Source organism: Panulirus ornatus, chromosome 38 (assembly GCF_036320965.1).
Source record: "Panulirus ornatus isolate Po-2019 chromosome 38, ASM3632096v1, whole genome shotgun sequence".
In the NCBI taxonomy this organism is placed as follows: Eukaryota; Metazoa; Arthropoda; class Malacostraca; order Decapoda; family Palinuridae; genus Panulirus; species Panulirus ornatus.
The window spans coordinates 6,393,007-6,413,860 of NC_092261.1; the positions used below are offsets into that span (position 1 = coordinate 6,393,007).

Below are 20,854 nucleotides of genomic sequence, written 5' to 3' on the forward strand. Positions count from 1 at the left end.
GTCATTATATGGTTTTTCAGATTTGTTATCTGGATAATTTGTTGGTTAGGGAAAATTGGTTAACTATTTTGATTTTTCTATGATATGTGGGTTTCATTATGCACCTCCTTATGATTATTTACATCCACTTTCATTGACTTATAGGATCAGATAAGGGAAAAGCAAAGATGATCATCATCAAGAGTCTTAAGGACAGCCTGGTGTTCCTACAAGCTCAGGAGGAAGCTGAGAGGAGAGCCAGGGAGATGGCAGACCTCCAGGGAAACAACATGGAAGAAGTGGAAGAAAAGGATGATGAAGGGAATAGCAAAAATGAAGAAAACAAAGATATCCAGCAAGAGAGGAAAGATAGTATGGATGAAGGTAGAGAAATGGTCTTAAATGTGGACAGGGATATAAAAGTGAAGAAGAAAGAAGAGGTGAAAGAGAAGAAAGATGAATCGGAGAAAAGGGATGAAACGGGGTATAATAAAGAGCAGAAGAAGAGAGAGAACACTGAGAGGAGAAAAGATGAAAAACTGGATTGTATGGATATGAAGAAGAATGGAGAGCATGATGATAATGACACGCTTAATGGTAAGGACAGTAATTACTATCTAAACATAAGGATCAACAGTTTTACTTATACTGACAGGAGTAAGAATAAAGTTTGTCTCCTAATGATGGTAGTGATAATAATTTTTTCAAACGTTTGCCATTTCCTTCCATTTCTTGCATTTATATATATGTTGTTGGATTTTCATCTGGCTTAAGTGCTGATTTTTCATAAAGGAGGAGATGGAGGGATGGAGAGAAAGGGGCCTTGAGGTATTGTAGCCTAAACTTTTGGGAGGGTAAGAAGCATGCATGGGACAGAATGAAGAGCAGTTGGGTATATAGGAGGTGACATGCTGTGTCACTGGGCTGGACCAGAGGATAGGGAGCAATCAGAAGAAACCATGGATTGGTCTTTGGGGCTTGGCTTTGGATAGTTAGTACTGATTCAGTGCATTGTGCATGACAGATAGAGATTGGGTTTGAGCAAATGAGGCCACTTTTTGTGTCTGGTACTACCTTGATAAGGTGGAAAATAGTGAACAAGTATAAAAAGATTTGTTCTTCAGGGCTTCTTTTATTAAGCTTTTATCCGCAAGGTACATTTCTGGATCTTTTTGACTGCTTGTGTCTATTTGCCAGAGACAGAGATGTGAGTTATGAGTTTCAGCCTTGGCTTTCATTTTTTTTGCTGCAAAATTGGAAATTCTAACAAAAATAATTTTCTGTTGAATTATACTGAAAATGGTAAGAATGATGAAATATCGAGCCCAAAGTACTTTGCAAGTATGTAAATGCGATATGTATGTATAAGTTTGCTAGAAGTTTGAAAAATGAGTGCTACATATCTTTATTTATTAAGGTAAGATAGACGTAGGGTCAATAGCTTTTATCACTGAATCCGCAATATCTTTAAGTTCTCAAAAGCTAGTGCTTGCATCAGTAGACAGAGTAAATCCATCAGCATGCAAGAGAGAATGGATCTTTTCAGAAAAATTAAGTATCCAACGGGAGTAATGTGCAAGCATCCCCATTGACCTCTGTAAGGAAGCAGTATCCTTAGGGAGTGAAAGATTTAACTTTGAATGAAGGCGCTCTGGGTATGGTCTGATCACTCCCTCTTTTACAAGTACCCAAGAAGAATTATGGCTTATGAAATCACATGTTATCCCTGGGGATAGGGGAGAAAGAATACTTCCCACGTATTCCCTGCGTGTCATAGAAGGCGACTAAAAGGGGAGGGAGCGGGGGGGGGGGGGGGGGGGGGGGGGGGGGGGGGGGGGCTGCAAATCCTCACCTCTCATTTTTTTTTTTTAATTTTCCAAAACAAGGAACAGAGAAGGGGGCTAGGTGAGGATATTCCCACAAAGGCCCAGTCCTCTGTTCTTAACGCTACCTCGCTAATGCGGGAAATGGCAAATAGTTTGAAAAAAAAATTATATATGATTCCTAAAACCACTTTCTGTTGTACCCAAATATACATGTAGAATTTTGTCAAAAATTTAGAGGAAAAAAATGCTGCACGAGTTATTTACTGTGAACCTAAAGATTTATATGAGGACAACAAATCAATGTTTCTGTTCCTGGTTTGTTAAGAGGTAGATATTGTTTGATATTAAAGTTACTTTTAACTTTAACACTGATTTATTAACTGAAAGTTCTTTAAAGGTATTGTACACAATTCTTTACCATGTTTTGTGTTGATTTGCCTTTATACGGCTGATATTTTTAATTTTCCATGTCATTGAAATTAAAAGATACATTAATTAGGTGGTACTGACTCCTCTTAAAGACACTTGCAAAGCTAGATGTATGGAAAAGCCAGAGTGAATCTCCAAAATATGATTGATGTCAGTTAGTGGACAACACTCATTTCAGTCTCTGGCAGAAAGTAACATATATTAGCAAATTTTCCATGTATAAGAGAAAGAGTAGTTAACGCTGGGATGATGAATTAAAAGTTGTTAGAAGAGAGGTTTAAGGGTGGCACTTGTTCAGGTGTGTAGATGATTAGGAAATGTATAAGAGAAAGTGGCAGAATGTCAGCTTGTAAAAGCTTGTAAAATGTAGCTTGAAAAAGAGAGCAAATGAGAGTTAGGGTGAATGTGTATCTGTAAACTTCAAAAAGAATTAAGATGCTTTTGGAAGGAGATTCAAAGTGTGAGAAAAACAAGAGAACAAATGGGAACATCTTTGTAGGGGAGGGAAATGGGGAGGTGGTAACAAGCAGTAATGAAATGAAAAGGAGATGGAGTGAGTAGTTTGAAGGGTTGTTGAAAGTGTTTGGTGATAGGGCGGCAGATGTTGGGTGTTTGGGTTTGGGAGATGTGCGAGATGAGTGAGTTGTGGGAAATGGTTTGGTGAAGAGAGAAGATGAGGAAAAAGCCTTGTGTTAAACGAAATTTGGCAAGGCAATTGGATTGGATGGTATTGCAGTTGAATTTTATAAGACGGGATCACTGTGTTGTTGACCGGGTAATTAGGATTTTCTGTGTAAATGTGGATCATGGTGAAGTGTTGGTGGATTGCTAGAATGCATGTATAATTCCATTGTATAAAGGTAAAGGGGACGAAAGTGAGTGTTCAGACTACAGAATTATAAGTTTGTTAAGTGTGCTTTTTATGTTGTATGGGAGAGAGGTGATTGAGAGGGTAAAGACATGTACAGAGCATCAATTGGGGAAAGAACAGTGTGGTTTCAGAAGTAGTAGAGGGTGTGTGTATACAAGTGGTAAGAGAGGAAGATGAATGGTTCCAGGCATAGATTGCTTTGTGGTAGGGGTGTGTGATGTCACAATGGCTGTTTGATTGAGTGAGGTAAATGCAAGAGTTTTAGGGAGTATAGGGGCCTGAGAAGTGGGTCAGTTGTATGCAGATAACACAGCAATGATGGCAGATTTGAGAGAGATTACAGCAGAAGTTGGCAGCTGAATTTGGAAGTGTGTGTGAAAGGAAGAAGTTGAGAGTAAATGTAAATAAAAGGAAGGTTATTAGGTGTAGCAGGGCAGATTGACAGATCCGAACCCCAGTATTCCCTAAAGAATATCTTGTTTCTCATGGGACATCACCTTACAGATAAAAGGTTTTTCATCTTTTACATCCTATATTTATGGTTGGAGGATCATATTTAGAATATGAATGTATGATTGGCAAGCAAGGCTTGCAGCTGCATCATAGTTATATCTGTTGAATTTCAGGTATGGAGGAGGGAGAAATAGTTAGTGATGAAGAGGATGGGGAAGTTAAATTGCATTCAAAGTCACACAGCAAGAAGAAATCCAAAAAGGATAAAGACAGAAGTAAAGAGAAGAGGAAATCTAGAAAATACAAAGAAAAGAACAAGGAAGAAAAGAAAAGGGGAAATGAAAAGAGCAGAAGCCGAGAGCGAGAAAAAACAAGATCTCGTTCAAAGGAAAAACACAGATCCAGACGACATTCAAGGTTCAAAAAAGAATTTCTTTTTATTGGCCCATTGGCTTATTATGAGATTTTATCATATGTAATTTTTTTTTTGTTAGTTTGCCATTTCTCACATAGTGAGGTAGCACCATGAACAAAGAACAACCTCCTCTGAATATCCTCCATTCCTTGTCCGTTCCCTTACTTTCATTTACTTTAACTGTATGTCATACCTCATGTAATATCTTTAGGTATCTTCACACACATACCTCGTCTCCAAACTCTCTTTTTAACCATCCTCTTTCCCAGAATATCATATCCTGTTATCTTAGAGCTACAGCACACTTCCATTCACACTTGCATCCACCAAGAAATGGTTAGACTTACCGTCAGCTGCCTCTCTCAGCACATTCACATACAACAGTCTCTCCTTTGCATGCCTATCAGTTAGTACATAATCCAGTAATGCCCACTCTCCAGTAGACTCATTCATCTGCATATGCTTATGTATGCACTTTTTTTGAACCTGTCATCTTTCCTTTTTCAGCCCACGACATGATATTTATTCCTTTGCGAGATGATATTCCATGGTTTTGGTTTCATTCTATCTGTCTTAATACCATTACTTTGCTTTAATTCTGCATGTAACCTAAGAATTTTATGACAATTGTAGATTCCTTTATGCTTGATATATCAAAAGACTTGATGAAAGTAGAATATTAATTTTGGCAGAATGTGATGAAAGTGTATTATTAATTGAGGTTGAATATGATGCATTTTACTGATCTGAATAAGAAAATCGTAATTTTTGTTTTATTTTAGTTCCCGTGTGAAGGATCGGGACTATGATCGTCGACACAGGCGATACTCCCGTTCCCGCTCTAGGGACCGCTCATCCAGATTACATCGCAGAAGGTAAGATACCCAGCTAGGTGTTTGTCAGATCATGTTATATTTGAATTTACTTGTTGCCACTGTGCAAAAATTACTTTATTTTCATGCCTCCCTTCCCAGCTATTTGTCACGTACAGCTGCGGGAACTGATTGAAGTAACTACCACAAGATTTGTGTAATTTCTTTTGGAGACAGCTGCTCTGCCAAGGAAGAATACATATGATGTATTTAGTCAAAGAGGCACTGAAAAATTTATAGAATTGTGAGAAAATTAAGATTTTTGAAAGTCCAGTATTTGAAAAGCTTACAGGGAACAGGTGATTTTATAAGCTACTACATGAAGACTTGCAAACAACTGAACATAGAACAATAATAATGTAAACATAGAACAATAATAATGTAAATATTCATTCATATAAAGTAATCTGGAAAACAAAAGCTGGAAAACTGGAAAGCATTATTAAATTGATATCACAAATAAAATGGCATTAGTTGAAAATACAAAGTAATAAGATAAACTGCTTTTGTATAATGGTCACCAACATTGTAAGTTTTCAAACAAATGTAGCTGTCACATCCTCAACACTAGACAGACATCAAGAAGATAAAGAGCTGTAATTTTCAAGTGTTAAAGGGTTAAAGTGAAATGTTTTCTTAAATATGTTTACTGTTTTCCATATTAGTGAGGAAGTGCCTGGAATGTAGTGTGTAATGCACCAAAACCACAGACTCCTACCCACAACCAGGCCCTGCAAACATTTTCATCATTTTCATCAGCTGCTCCATATATATATACCCTGGTCCTGTTCATTGTCAGCATGTCACCCCATGTACCACATCATTGCACTCTGTCACCTAGAAATGAAATGTTTGAGAACAGTATGTGGTGTGAGAAGGGTTGATCGAATGAGAAATGATATAGTAAGAGAGAGATATGTTTGAGGGAGCTGAAGGGGATGTGCTGAAATAGTGATCGAGAGGATTTTTGAGGAAAGGATGAGTAAGAGGTGCACGTGTTAGAAGTAGAGGTAACAAGGAAAAGGGGGAAACAGAGGAAGAGGAGATGGAAGGATGGAGAAAGACACTTGAAACTTAGGGACCTGAACATGTGTGGCATGGAGTGACTTTGAGTGATGTGAGATACAGTTGGTGAAATGCTATCATTGGGCTGAATAGGGGAATCCATGGTATGGTTTGTAGGGCTTGACTGTGGACAGAGGGTTCTGGTTTCAGTGCATTATATACGACAACAAAAGAGTGGATTTGAGTGAATAAGGTTGTTCATCCCCTGTTCTTTGTGCTGTCTTCCTTTGTGGGAAAAGTTTAACAAGAATGAGTAAAAAAATTGATAGATGGGAAAAGAATATAAACTTTTTCTTAATTTTGCAAATGCATTTGATAAGGGAAACTGAGGTGGGCTACAAAGGAAAATGGTGAGACATTATATAAAAGGAAAAATCGGAAAAGAATTTTTAACCAACAGAAGTTGAAAGTAGTTACGAATAGAAACATGGCTGAGGAAGTTGATGTACTTTCAGGGGGTTCTACTTGGGATGATTTTTACTTAGTACTTTTTCTATTGTAGTATTTCTGGATCTGGAGAAAGGATATAATTGTGTTAATAGAGTTGCTTTGTGGGAGGTATCATGAATATGTAGAGTGGGAGGAAAGCTATTACTAGCAATGAGTAATTTTTGTTGAGAATAAGGCATGTTATCTGAGTAGGTAGAGAAGAGGGTGAGTGATTCCAGGTGGAGATAGGTCTATGACAAGGGTGTGTGATGTTGTTTAATCAGTTTCTGGATGAGGGAGGTAAATGCAAGAGTCTTGGAGAGAGATGTAGTTTGTTGTGCTTTTGGGGGAGATGAGTCGGTTGTTGTTTGCTGATGTCAATGCACTGTTGACAGACTTGAGTAAGAAACTGCAGAAGTTGTTTCTGAGTTTGTTGATATCATAATTTTCTCTTCATTAGTCTATATTTTTGTGAATGAGATTACATGTATGATGTAAATGAAAATTAAAGACTTTACTCTTTTAGTTACTCCAGGTCTCATTCAAGATCCAGGTCTCACTCAGGAAGAAGACAGGACCCCATGGCAGACCTTAGAGATAAGGTGAGGTGAAAATAGTGTCAACTATGTCTTTACCATGTATATATATATATATATATATATATATATATATATATATATATATATATATATATAGACAGCGACAAAGTATAAAAAGAAAAAAAAAAAAAATTATATATATATGACTTTGAGTGATGTGAGATACAGTTGGTGAAATGCTATCATTGGGCTGAATAGGGGAATCCATGGTATGGTTTGTAGGGCTTGACTGTGGACAGAGGGTTCTGGTTTCAGTGCATTATATTTTTTTTTGCTTTGTCGCTATCTCCCGCATTTGCGAGGTAGCGCAAGGAAACAGACAAAAGAAATGGCCCAACCCACCCCCATACACATGTATATACATACGTCCACACACGCAAATATACATACCTACACAGCTTTCCATGGTTTACCCCAGACGCTTCACATGCCCTGATTCAATCCACTGACAGCACGTCAACCCCGGTATACCACATCGATCCAATTCACTCTATTCCTTGCCCTCCTTTCACCCTCCTGCATGTTCAGGCCCCGATCATACAAAATCTTTTTCACTCCATCTTTCCACCTCCAGTTTGGTCTCCCACTTCTCCTCGTTCCCTCCACCTCCGACACATATATCCTCTTGGTCAATCTTTCCTCACTCATTCTCTCCATGTGCCCAAACCATTTCAAAACACCCTCTTCTGCTCTCTCAACCACGCTCTTTTTATTTCCACACATCTCTCTTACCCTTACGTTACTTACTCGATCAAACCACCTCACACCACACATTGTCCTCAAACATCTCATTTCCAGCACATCCATCCTCCTGCGCACAACTCTATCCATAGCCCACGCCTCGCAACCATACAACATTGTTGGAACCACTATTCCTTCAAACATACCCATTTTTGCTTTCCGAGATAATGTTCTCGACTTCCACACATTCTTCAAGGCTCCCGGGATTTTCGCCCCCTCCCCCACCCTATGATCCACTTCCGCTTCCATCCGCTGCCAGATCCACTCCCAGATATCTAAAACACTTTACTTCCTCCAGTTTTCCTCCATTCAAACTTACCTCCCAGTTGACTTGACCCTCAACCCTACTGTACCTAATAACCTTGCTCTTATTCACATTTACTCTTAACTTTCTTCTTTCACACACTTTACCAAACTCAGTCACCAGCTTCTGCAGTTTCTCACATGAATCAGCCACCAGCGCTGTATCATCAGCGAACAACAACTGACTCACTTCCCAAGCTCTCTCATCCACAACAGACTTCATACTTGCCCCTCTTTCCAAAACTCTTGCATTCACCTCCCTAACAACCCCATCCATAAACAAATTAAACAACCATGGAGACATCACACACCCCTGCCGCAAACCTACATTCACTGAGAACCAATCACTTTCCTCTCTTCCTACACGTACACATGCCTTACATCCTCGATAAAAACTTTTCACTGCTTCTAACAACTTGCCTCCCACACCATATATTCTTAATACCTTCCACAGAGCATCTCTATCAACTCTATCATATGCCTTCTCCAGATCCATAAATGCTACATACAAATCCATTTGCTTTTCTAAGTATTTCTCACATACATTCTTCAAAGCAAACACCTGATCCACACATCCTCTACCACTTCTGAAACCACACTGCTCTTCCCCAATCTGATGCTCTGTACATGCCTTCACCCTCTCAATCAATACCCTCCCATATAATTTACAACAAACTTATACCTCTGAAATTTGAGCGCTCACTCTTATCCCCTTTGCCTTTGTACAATGGCACTATGCACGCATTCCGCCAATCCTCAGGCACCTCACCATGAGTCATACATACATTAAATAACCTTACCAACCAGTCAATAATACAGTCACCCCCTTTTTTAATAAATTCCACTGCAATACCATCCAAACCTGCTGCCTTGCCGGCTTTCATCTTCCTCAAAGCTTTTACTACCTCTTCTCTGTTTACCAAATCATTTTCCCTAACCCTCTCACTTTGCACACCACCTCGACCAAAACACCCTATATCTGCCACTCCATCATCAAACACATTCAACAAACCTTCAAAATACTCACTCCATCTCTTTCTCACATCACCACTACTTTTTATCACCTCCCCATTTGCGCCCTTCACTGAAGTTCCCATTTGCTCCCTTGTCTTACGCACTTTATTTACCTCCTTCCAGAACATCTTTTTATTCTCCCTAAAATTTAATGATACTCTCTCACCCCAAACTCTCATTTGCCCTCTTTTTCATCTCTTGCACCTTTCTCTTGACCTCCTGTCTCTTTCTTTTATACATCTCCCACTCAATTGCATTTTTTCCCTGCAAAAATCGTCCAAATGCCTCTCTCTTCTCTTTCACTAATAATCTTACTTCTTCATCCCACCACTCACTACCCTTTCTAATCAACCCACCTCCCATTCTTCTCATACCACAAGCATCTTTTGCGCAATCCATCACTGATTCCCTAAATACATTCCATTCCTCCCCCACTCCCCTTACTTCCATTGTTCTCATCTTTTTCCATTCTGTACTCAGTCTCTCCTGGTACTTCCTCACACAAGTCTCCTTCCCAAGCTCACTTACTCTCACCACCCTCTTCACCCCAACATTCACTCTTCTTTTCTGAAAACCCATACAAATCTTCACCTTAGCCTCCACAAGATAATGATCAGACATCCCTCCAGTTGCACCTCTCAGCACATTAACATCCAAAAGTCTCTCTTTCGTGCGCCTGTCAATTAACACGTAATCCAATAACGCTCTCTGGCCATCTCTCCTACTTACATACATATACTTTTGTATATCTCGCTTTTTAAACCAGGTATTCCCAATCACCAGTCCTTTTTCAGCACATAAATCTACAAGCTCTTCACCATTTCCATTTACAACACTGAACACCCCATGTATACCAATTATTCCCTCAACTGCCACATTACTCACCTTTGCATTCAAATCACCCATCACTATAACCCGGTCTCGTGCATCAAAACCACTAACACACTCATTCAGCTGCTCCCAAAACACTTGCCTCTCATGATCTTTCTTCTCATGCCCAGGTGCATATGCACCAATAATCACCCATCTCTCTCCATCAACTTTCAGTTTTACCCATATTAATTGAGAATTTACTTTCTTACATTCTATCACATACTCCCACAACTCCTGTTTCAGGAGTACTGCTACTCCTTCCCTTGCTCTTGTCCTCTCACTAACCCCTGACTTTACTCCCAAGACATTCCCAAACCACTCTTCCCCTTTACCCTCGAGCTTCGTTTCACTCAGAGCCAAAACATCCAGGTTCCTTTCCTCAAACATACTACCTATCTCTCCTTTTTTCACATCTTGGTTACATCCACACACATTTAGACACCCCAGTCTGAGCCTTCGAGGAGGATGAGCACTCCCCGCGTGACTCCTTCTTCTGTTTCCCATTTTAGAAAGTTAGAAAATACAAGGAGGGGAGGATTTCTGGCCCCCCGCTCGTGTCCCCTCTAGTCGCCTTCTACGACACGCAAGGAATGCGTGGGAAGTATTCTTTCACCCCTATCCCCAGGGATAATATACATATATATGCATATACTCCCCTCTCATTTTTTTTTAAATTTTCCAAAAGAAGGAACAGAGAAGGGGGCCATATGAGGATATTCCCTCAAAGGCCCAGTCCTCTGTTCTTAACGCTACCTCGCTAATGCGGGAAATGGCGAATAGTATGAAAAAAAAAAAATATATATATACATGTACACATACATACGCACATATACACACATACACACATATACATATATATACACATGAAGAATGTAAGAAATAATTTAGAAAACTGAAACTTCTAGCTTGAAATGAAATGAAAAAAATGAATGTCACATAATGGCTATGGAAAAGGGAAATGTATAATTTATTTACACAAACGTCAATAGTAGTTTTCATCAATTTAACCACTGTATCATACTGCCTAATCCACTTCTCTTATCATGGAACAGGAATATTGGCTTATGATGTTTCTCAATTTTCTTCATTACACAAAGTACAACCATATCTTGGATACATGAGGGTAGGTAGTTGGTCATCCGCCATAATAAAGCCTTGACAGACCAAAAATTTATCTGGACCTCAACTTTTCCAGTACATTTATGAAAAACACCTTTTTGCTTTCCATCTCTGTCTCTATCTCTATCTCTATCTCCATCTTTTATGAAAAAGCATTTCCTCTTTTTTAGGTTGTAACAATCATTGTTTTGTGGTAATGTGTGGCTTTTTGTTAATGTTTTAGCACATTGTTTTGGATGATATTGAAGACCATATTCGTGGTTATGAAAAATTAAAGGGTGTGTTTCATAATTTGGAGAATTATTGGAAAGAATAATCCACATTTGTTTAATCTGGTGTGTTTCATGATTTGGAGAGTTATTGGAAAGATTAATCCACATTTTTTTATCTGAAGCTGAGTGGTTTTACATTTAGGGTTTTCTTCTTAATCATGAGTTTTGGCTCTGATTGATTTATTTTTGTTTCCTGTTATGTGTTTTTGCAATACATTTGTTTCATGAAGCAAATGTAATTAATGTTTTTGTGTTCAACCTGCATTGATTTGTTCAAATTAATTGAAGTACTTTTACCCCACTATCCTAACTTTCAGATGACGAGAAAACGACTGCTAGAAATTGCTCGTCGGAACGCAGTGTACCTGATGCAAAATGGCTGTCTTCCCCCAAGTGTAGAGCAGGAACAGCTTGTAAAGATCAAGGCGGGTGGCAAAAGTGTTGATGAGCTCACAGGTTAGTTTAAATTTGTTTTCTAAACTATCCTTTAAACCCCATAAGCATCTGAGAGAACTCTTGCTTGGTAGGGTTTATCCACAGTTTTACCCCTCCAGAATATGTGTATCCATTAGAATTCACACCCCTTCGACTGTCTATATCTCTGATGCCTGTTCCCTTCAGGAACCTCCTCAATAGAATGGCCTTGGCAGTAGAGTCTTCATAACTTGTGAACTCAACTGCTGCTTCTTAGCCTTTAGTGCATCACCCTTAAAAGGCCACTGGCAGAGGGCCAGTCTTGCACAGTGTTTGCAGAGGCTCCTACCTAATGTTCCCATTGACTACTTCTACATAGTATTGTTACCAACTACTTCTACCTTTCTATCTAATATTCTATCTAATAGATCTACCTGAATGTTCATTCCCAGTACTTCTGTCTATTGCTCTTACTATTTTGCCAAAAGGCAGGGCTAGCACATAGTACTCACCACAGGAAAATCTAGAATTACAAAGAATGAGATGTGTGAGTTAAATGTTGTCAAGTGTTGTGTGTGACAGAATGCCAGCAGTCCACATGTAGGTGACAGAATGCTAGAAGTGTATGTGTAGGTGAGGCAGGCAGAAAAGACAGGTACTTAGGTCTGAGGAGTGCAACCTGACAACCAATGAATTGCTGGCTTACTCTGCAGCTATCACTAACCCTCCTGATACCCAGGCAGGTTGTACTAATAATATACCTCCCTGGTTGCTAGCTGCCTTCCAACTACTACTGTGATGGAGGAACGTATGAGGCTTGTATATGTTTATTCAGAAAATTCACTAACTATACTGCAACTAGTCTAGTTTCATATTACAACACTCATCACTACTTAACTTCAGCTTGTAGTGTCTTAAGTTTTTTTGGCTCTTAGAAATATATGGTATGGTTTCCACTTTTTTTCATGAATCGCATAATAAGTATGTCATAATATTTTGAGAAAATGTTTTCCTTTTGTTTTAATGAGTCTGCATAATTCTCTCTCTCTCTCTCTCTCTCTCTCTCTCTCTCTCTCTCTCTCTCTCTCTCTTATATACATATTTGTTGTTTTCCCCGCTTTTGTGACGTGGCATCAGAAACAGACAAACAATGGCCTCAGTGGGCTCATTTACACACCCCAGTTCTCTAGCTGTTGTGTAAATTGCACCATGGTGACAAGGAAGAAATAATACTACCCACAAATATCCCTTTTTTATAGAAAGTGACTAAGAGTGGTGGGAGTGCAATGCTAGAATTCCTCCTCTCTTGTATTAGTACTTTCTTAACTGAGGAAGGAGCAAAGTGAGGTTATTTCTTCCAAGGCTCATTTGTCTTTTTCTAAAGCTACTTTACTAAGGCAGGAAATAGTTAACAGGGCTGGAAGAGAAAGTGCGTGTTGTTGTGTGAAGGAAGTCTGGTTGAATGAATGTTTTGTTTAAGAGAAATTTTTTAGCATTAGGCAGGTGCACATTATGTTATTGATACTGAAAATATTTTACCTAATATGCACTGTATTTTGTGATAAGATTTCTGCAAACAACTGGTGGCCAGTGGGAACTACAGTGATGTTGATCTGAGTGACCCATCAATAAGTTCAGGTGATGACAATGACAATCCCGATAAGCCTTTCAGCAACACCCGACATCCTTTCAGTGTACGAGACACCAAGCCTATTCTTATGAATATTCGGGTATGTTTTATTATGTTTGATTATCAAGATTGAAATATAAGTTCTTCATTTTGTATCAATTTCAAAAATGTTTTAATATTGTGCTGTGTAATTAGATGTTCTTTATCAGTATTATTTGTGACCTTTTCAACCTGCAGCTACATTTTCAGTGAACTCACTCACTTAACTTTACCTTTTGTGTACTTCTTTCTGAAGTAAAGACAGCATATGATGAGGTTGACAGAGATATCATTTGGAAATTACTGTGTATATATTGGATAAATAGAATGTTACTAAGTATGGCAAGGAGCATTTACCAAAAAAGTAATGCACATGCATGAGAAGGAAGACATTGAGTAGTCCATGGTGAAAGTGACTCTGCAAGAGGCAGAGCTGTAGTATGCTGGGGTTGGGGGGCATGAGAGTTGTTGTTTGCAGATGACAAGTCTCATGTAGGAGACTCCAGAGTGTGTAAAAGGAGAAGAAATTAAAAGTGAACTAAGAGAAGGTAAGGAGGTGCAGTTGAGGTGTGGGACAGAGTGGTTTTTGAGTTCAAATGGAAAGGATTTTGAGAAAGTAGAATGCTCAAGGTACCTGGGGAATTGACATGACAGTGAATGAAATCGTAGGGTCCAGGGTCAGTTACAGGTAGGAGTAGAGTGCTAAGGTTCTGGGTGCATTAAGGCATGTGTGAAAGGGAGGTTAATTCTATGGAAGGGCAAAGATGGATGGGTCTGAAGGTATAGCAGTGCAACAATATTTAATGGATGTGGTTCTTGTGCCATGAATGCAAAAGGAAAGGAAAAGGGTGGATGCATTGTAAATGAATTAGGATCCAAGTTGCTGCTTCAGCAAATGAATCAGCCAGTTCATGTTCCTCAGTTGTCACATAACCACTTGGTGCCAGAGCAAAGCAATGCTAGACCCACATATCCCTTGCAAACAGAATACTCATTGGGGCTCCACTTTATTCCTGTCCTTACATGCCTCTCTTGTATGCACCATTCCATGCATTCTTCCTGTTTCTCTCCCTCCAGTATTTCTCCACCCTATTTGCCCATGACACACCTACCCCTTTAATGGTACTATCACACATTCTCCTTGTAAATTCCAGTCTTGTATTCTTTCCACATGCTCAAACCACCTCAAACAATTATGTTTCAACCATTCTACCACTCCACAATTCATTCCCTTTACATTCCTTCCCATACCACATCTCCCATACCCCCTTTCATGTCCATGTTTCGGCTGCATAGGTCAGGGTTGGGTGGACTATGCTGTCCCTTAATCATCTCTTCTATTCCATACTTACACCTTTATCATTCATTATTCTGTTGGGACCCAATAACCCTTCTACCCTATACTGCTGTCTCTCTCTTATCTCTCCTTCCATATCACCACTTGCCCAAGACAGCTCCCTGGTACTTAAATTCCCTCACTTCTTCCAGTCTTTTCCCCCCCTTATTCACAGGTCAATTTAGTACACTTTCTTCTTTCACTCTATATGGTGTTACAAAATTTATACTTTCACTCCATTTCCTTCCTCAACGTAATCATTCATCATGATAGAGATTTTAGGGGATTTACTCTGTTTGCATAGTCTTTGGGTATAGTAGCTAGCTATTCAGAGTTTGGAAAACTGAGTGCAGAAAGGACATCAGATGACTTTATCCTTGCAGAATGCTCCAATGCTGCCAACAAAGACAAATGCAGAAAGGCTCGCTGGTCAGGCAAAACTTCGTGAGCAGTTCCCTGTGTCCAGTGGATCCCAACATCGGACCAAAGGTATTATCAGGTTTTCTAATTTGGATATTGCTGGGTTTTTTTTAGAATAACATTTATATGATTTTTAGTGTGGTGGTTTGAATGAAGGAAAATGTCTCACTTAACAAATCAACTTTCATATGAAGGGAGAAAGTATGAATCACTTACATGAGAATGAAAGTCCATTGCTATGGCCACCCCCTTGAGGGAGTTCCAGTTAGGAACAGGTATCTGAGATACCCTCTGGTCTTAGCGCTACCTCGCTAATGCAGGGAATGGTGAATATCTATGAAAAAAATGAAGATCAATAGAAGTTCATGTTTCACTATACCACAAGTAGGCATAGAATCAACTTTAGTATAAAGGGAAAAAGCAAGAATCATTTATACAAGTGTGGAAGTCCATATTTCACTTTCCCACTGGTAGGCATTGTTAGATGTGTGAGTGATGAGGAAGCTCTGAGTACTTGATCTGTCTCATTAAATTGGGAATGGAGTAATACAGATAGGTAGATAATTGTATCATTTTATTTTGGTTGATATTTGAGTATGTCTCTCCAGGGTTGGATTTTCCTGTGAGCCCTGAGAGAATGTCTATGATCCCTGGATGCTGGGTGTTAGAAACCTGTAACTCCTACTTTTCAGAGAGATAAATGCCTTTCACTTTACTAAACGCCTGTTTGATGGTAGCATCCTTCTGGCCTAACTTGGATCTATCGACTGACCAATCAGCAACTAATTACTAAGATTTAGTGATAGATTGCAAAGTTTAAACTAAACAGTAAATCCTTCAGATAAAGTTTACCTAACACTGAGTTTTTACATAGATGGAACCACAGTCATATTTTAAAATCCTTTAATTTCTCCATCATCTGAGAGAAAGTTTGTCATTTACATCCTAAGACTCATTGATTATAATCATAAGGATTCCTTTCTGCATGTGTTCAGTGTTTTTTAGATCACCTGCAGGATTCAGAATGAGCTGGTGCAGTTAAGAATCTTGTAGATCACAAATCTGGGCAAAATCCCCTCATACCTGGTGGCCATATTGTTTGCTTTGGTGTAACAAAGGTACAGCTTGGTGCTATCAAGGAAGTGTTTTACTTGACTCTCATGATGACCCTTATTGAGACAGAATTGACTGTGCATGGGCAGCATTTCCTTATGGTGAGACCTGGTGGTGAGTGGTTCCCTGTCAAAGTTTGTATGACTTAATGTGGATAAAAAACCACATGCATGGAAAGAAAATAGTACATGATTATAGAAATACTCCATTTAGAAATTATATCTTTGTGGAACTTGTTATTTGGAACAGCATTTCCTAAACACGCTGGAGAGTGAAAGGTCTGCACAGAATAAAATGAGTTTGAGTGATTTGACATGCAGGGAATGGCACACTGTCAGTGGACTGAATTAGGGCTTATGAATCAGGTGGGGAAAACCATGGAAAGGTCTGTGAGGCCTGGTTGTAGATGGTGGCTGTGGTTTTGATGTATTACACATGACAGTTAGAGAATTGGTTTAAGTAAATGAAGCCTTTCCTTCATCTGTTCCTGGCGTTAACACAGGAAATGGTGAACTCAAATGAGAGAAAGGGAAAGAAGACTTATAATCATTACATTTTCATTTTAGCTCTTTGCTCTCATAGAGAATCATTTATTTTCCAAAAATATCTTTTGAAAGCAGTTTCAAGGTAAGCCATTCAGGATCAATTTGTTAAAGAATTATTGTACTTTTGTCTCAGTTACAGTGCATTTTGTCTTGATAACTATACAAATTTCATACACTATTTGTAAGTAAATGGATGAGCACTTTGGTAAGCTGACCTTCTGTGGATGGGCAGCACATATTAATGAGGAACACAAGAAAGTTAGTTGATGGTAACCACTGTTAGATTTACATTGGTGTTCCAGAAACTAATAGGTAGTTTGGTATGAGCCTAATGGCCTGCAGGATAGTTAACTAGTCAAGTGTATAGATGATCTTCATTGGCCGGCAGATGAACTCAGGCTGTGCCAGCAGGTTGATAGTTCTGAAAAGGTGGTTAGGAAGGGTGTGAGGCATTTACCTCACCTTAGGTCATAGGATGATAGTCTCTTAAGTTCTAGGGACATTGGAGATTCTTTCAATTATTGCAAGCCACTTCTCTGGAGAGAAGCAGTTTTTTATTCCTCAAAACTTATATTTGTTTATTGTTCTTATTTGACTGACTGAACTTATGGTTAATTGCATTCCTCTCAATTCCACAGGGGAACTGACAAGCAGTGATGGAAAGCATCAAACAGGTATGCATTGAGTGGTTTGGGATGGATAAGAAAATCAAGTGTTTTGGCATATTTTGAGAGATGAAGATCTTAGAAAATTCTCTCTCTCTCTCTCTCTCTCTCTCTCTCTCTCTCTCTCTCTCTCTCTCTCTCTCTCTCTCTCTCTCTCTCTCTCTCTCTCTCTCTCTCTCTCTCTCTCTCTCTCTCTCTCTCTCTCTCTCTCTCTCTCTCTCTCTCTCTCTCTCTCTCTCTCTCTCTCTCTCTCTCTCTCTCTCTCTCTCTCTCTCTCTCTCTCTCTCTCTCTCTCTCTCTCTCTCTCTCTCTCTCTCTCTCTCTCTCTCTCTCTCTCTCTCTCTCTCTCTCTCTCTCTCTCTCTCTCTCTCTCTCTCTCTCTCTCTCTCTCTCTCTCTCTCTCTCTCTCTCTCTCTCTCTCTCTCTCTCTCTCTCTCTCTCTCTCTCTCTCTCTCTCTCTCTCTCTCTCTCTCTCTCTCTCTCTCTCTCTCTCTCTCTCTCTCTCTCTCTCTCTCTCTCTCTCTCTCTCTCTCTCTCTCTCTCTCTCTCTCTCTCTCTCTCTCTCTCTCTCTCTCTCTCTCTCTCTCTCTCTCTCTCTCTCTCTCTCTCTCTCTCTCTCTCAAATAAACAAAAAACAAACATGTGAAACAATGTCTAAAGGACATTAGGTAAAAGTAGTTGGTAGAAACATTAGGCAGTCATTTCCAGTAGCCTGTTAAGATTGAGGCTTTAAAGGCTGAGAAGAGGCACTGGGTTCACTAGTTATGAAGACATTTGTTCATGGCCACTCCCTTGAGTGAGTTCCTGGAGGGAATGGGTATCAGAGATATAGATAGATAGATATATATAGAGGAGTGATATCATGGAAGTGTTTGGTTTTATATTTAAGAGGTGCCTATAGAAAAAAAGAAGTAACTTAGAACTAAAGGAAAATGGCCGTCAGCAAAGAATAGGAAATTTCAGTCAAAATTAGAGTTTTGGGTAATATAGAAAAATTACCTAATGGAAACAGCTTACAGAAAGGTCAGTTATGAATGTTAGTAATACAGTTATTGACATAGCAATTTCCTGTACAGATATTGAAGTATCTCTACTGATAAAGTGTTATGAAAATGGTAGAAAATTGAAATTTATGATATCAGCAAAATAACAAGGGCAGTCTCATTAAACTGATTTAGGTCCAAAAAGCAATTAGGCATATAGGTAAGAAAACATATATTCTAGCAAAGATATCAAAAACAACGAGAAACTGTGCAGTGCTAATGCAGCAAATTGAACATGGTCTTTCTAGGTTATGTAGGAAATGTGGAATATGGTATGTAGTTGATGGGGAAAGAACACTAGGAACCATATGTGCAGAGTATAAGATAGGAAAACATGTCAAACTGAGGAAATAACTGTCAGAATATCTGCAGCACTGTAATACAGTGCTTTCAAAAGGCAAAGGTATGCAAAGTATACAGAATAGGCAGGGAAGCAGTAAAAGATGATTATGAAAAGGATGAGATTGATATAGGACAAGGAAGTGACAGTAGAAGTACAGAGAGTGGAGTGAACAAGTATATGCAACAAAATTTTGTAGTGTATATGAATGAGTCAAATGAAAGATAAAATGAAACCACAGATGAAAGTGACATGTGATGTTGAAAACATGGACAGCCAAGGACATGAACATTACCAAGAGAAATATGGAGAAAATGTAAATATGTCAAACCAAAGACAAAATTTAACCATTGATGGAAGTGATAGATGTGTGAAAAATAAAAGCCCAAGAATAGAGTCAAAGGATGACAAGACAAGAGAAAGCAAAGGAAATAAAGAGACATCAACAATATGGTGAAAGTCAACATTATATTGAGACAGTACTTCAAATTCAAAGAATTGAAATTTCGTGAATGTGCATATTTTCCCCCCAGATTGTATATGTGAGCTCTCCTTTTTGGTTTCTTAATGCATGAGGAAGTTATAATAGGGAAGGATGTGAACATACTCACCCAGATATTTGCCACAAACAGCAAATATTGCACCTGCAGGTGGGGAGAAAAATGTAAGTACATGTACCATCATAGCCTAACACAGACAGGCATCTATTTGTATTGTAAGAATTACTGAAAGTGTAAGATAAATGAGAAATATAGATAAAAAAAATCTAGTAACAGTGGAGTATGTAGGAAATACAAGAACCAAAATGAATAACGATGAAAGTGTAGGAAGATAAATGAAAAATGAAGGTCAACAGAGACATGACAATGTATGTACAGGAAGATTTGAACAGAGATGGAAATTGTACAAGGAATACCAGTACAAAGATAAGAAATAAACAAAGCGTAGATATTAGCGGGAGAAAAAAGGAATAAATTGGGAGTACAGATATAGTAATTACACTACAGGATTGAACAGAAGGCCTATACAGAATGACAGCCATGAGCCAGCATTGGCAAGATTATTGAAAATGTAGGACTAATCAAAACAGGAGATTAAGAACAGTGTTTGCCCAGAATATGCTAACTTAAGAAACACCAAACCAGTGTGATCCTTTTTTATTAGAGCTGTTGGTAAGATTGAAACAAATAGCAATGAAAAAATGTATTATCAAACAAAGAAGAAACTTGGATAATCAGGAATATGCTTGCTTTGAATGAAAGATTAGACCACACATTGAACAGTAAACTTTGAGTCCCAAAATCATTGAAGGATATGTAACAAAATTGTAAATCCTGAGAAGATAATTTAGATAAACATTCAGTCTGAAAAAATGAGAAGTCTAGCAAGGTAGCACAAGGAAACAGACGAAAGAATGGCCCAACCCACCCACATGCACATGTATATACATACACGTCCACACACACAAATATACATACCCATACATCTCAATGTATACATATATATACACACACAGACATATACATATATACACATGTACATAATTCATACTGTCTGCCTTTATTGATTCCCATGGCCACCTCGCCACACATGGAATAACAACCCCCTCCCCCTCATGTGTGCGAGGTAGCGCTAGGAAAAGACAACAAAGGCCCCATTCGTTCACACTCAGTCTCTAGCTGTCATGTAATAATGCACCGAAACCACAGCTTCCTTCCACATCCAGGCCCCACAGAACTTTCCATGGTTTACCCCAAACGCTTCAAATGCCCTGGTTCAATCCATTGACAGCACGTCGACCCCGGTATACCACATCGTTCCAATTCACTCTATTCCTTGCACGCCTTTCACCCTCCTGCATGTTCAGGCCCCGATCACTCAAAATCTTTTTCACTCCATCTTTCCACCTCCAATTTGGTCTCCCACTTCTTGTTCCCTCCACCTTTGACACATATATCCTCTTGGTCAATCTTTCCTCACTCATTCTCTCCTTGTGACCAAACCATTTCAAAACACCCTCTTCTGCTCTCTCAACCACACTTTTTATTT

The 20,854-nt window shown here is 38.9% G+C and overlaps 1 protein-coding gene across 17 annotated transcripts in view; it reads left to right on the plus strand.

The window, feature by feature from the left end:
* The window catches only part of LOC139760850 (uncharacterized), a 100,837-nt gene that overhangs the window by 18,889 nt on the left and 61,094 nt on the right, over positions 1–20,854 (plus strand). For all 17 annotated transcript variants that reach the window (XR_011715416.1, XR_011715417.1, XR_011715418.1 and 14 more), the window contains 8 exons: positions 145–576; positions 3,732–3,975; positions 4,756–4,848; positions 6,866–6,941; positions 11,578–11,716; positions 13,241–13,404; positions 15,063–15,168; positions 17,396–17,431. Coding sequence is in view for 14 of the 17 variants with exons in the window: in XM_071684528.1 (XP_071540629.1) it covers positions 145–576; positions 3,732–3,975; positions 4,756–4,848; positions 6,866–6,941; positions 11,578–11,716; positions 13,241–13,404; positions 15,063–15,168; positions 17,396–17,431 (1,290 nt within the window). In the remaining 3 variants the exon portion in view is untranslated. The remainder of the gene's footprint in view (positions 1–144; positions 577–3,731; positions 3,976–4,755; positions 4,849–6,865; positions 6,942–11,577; positions 11,717–13,240; positions 13,405–15,062; positions 15,169–17,395; positions 17,432–20,854) is intronic.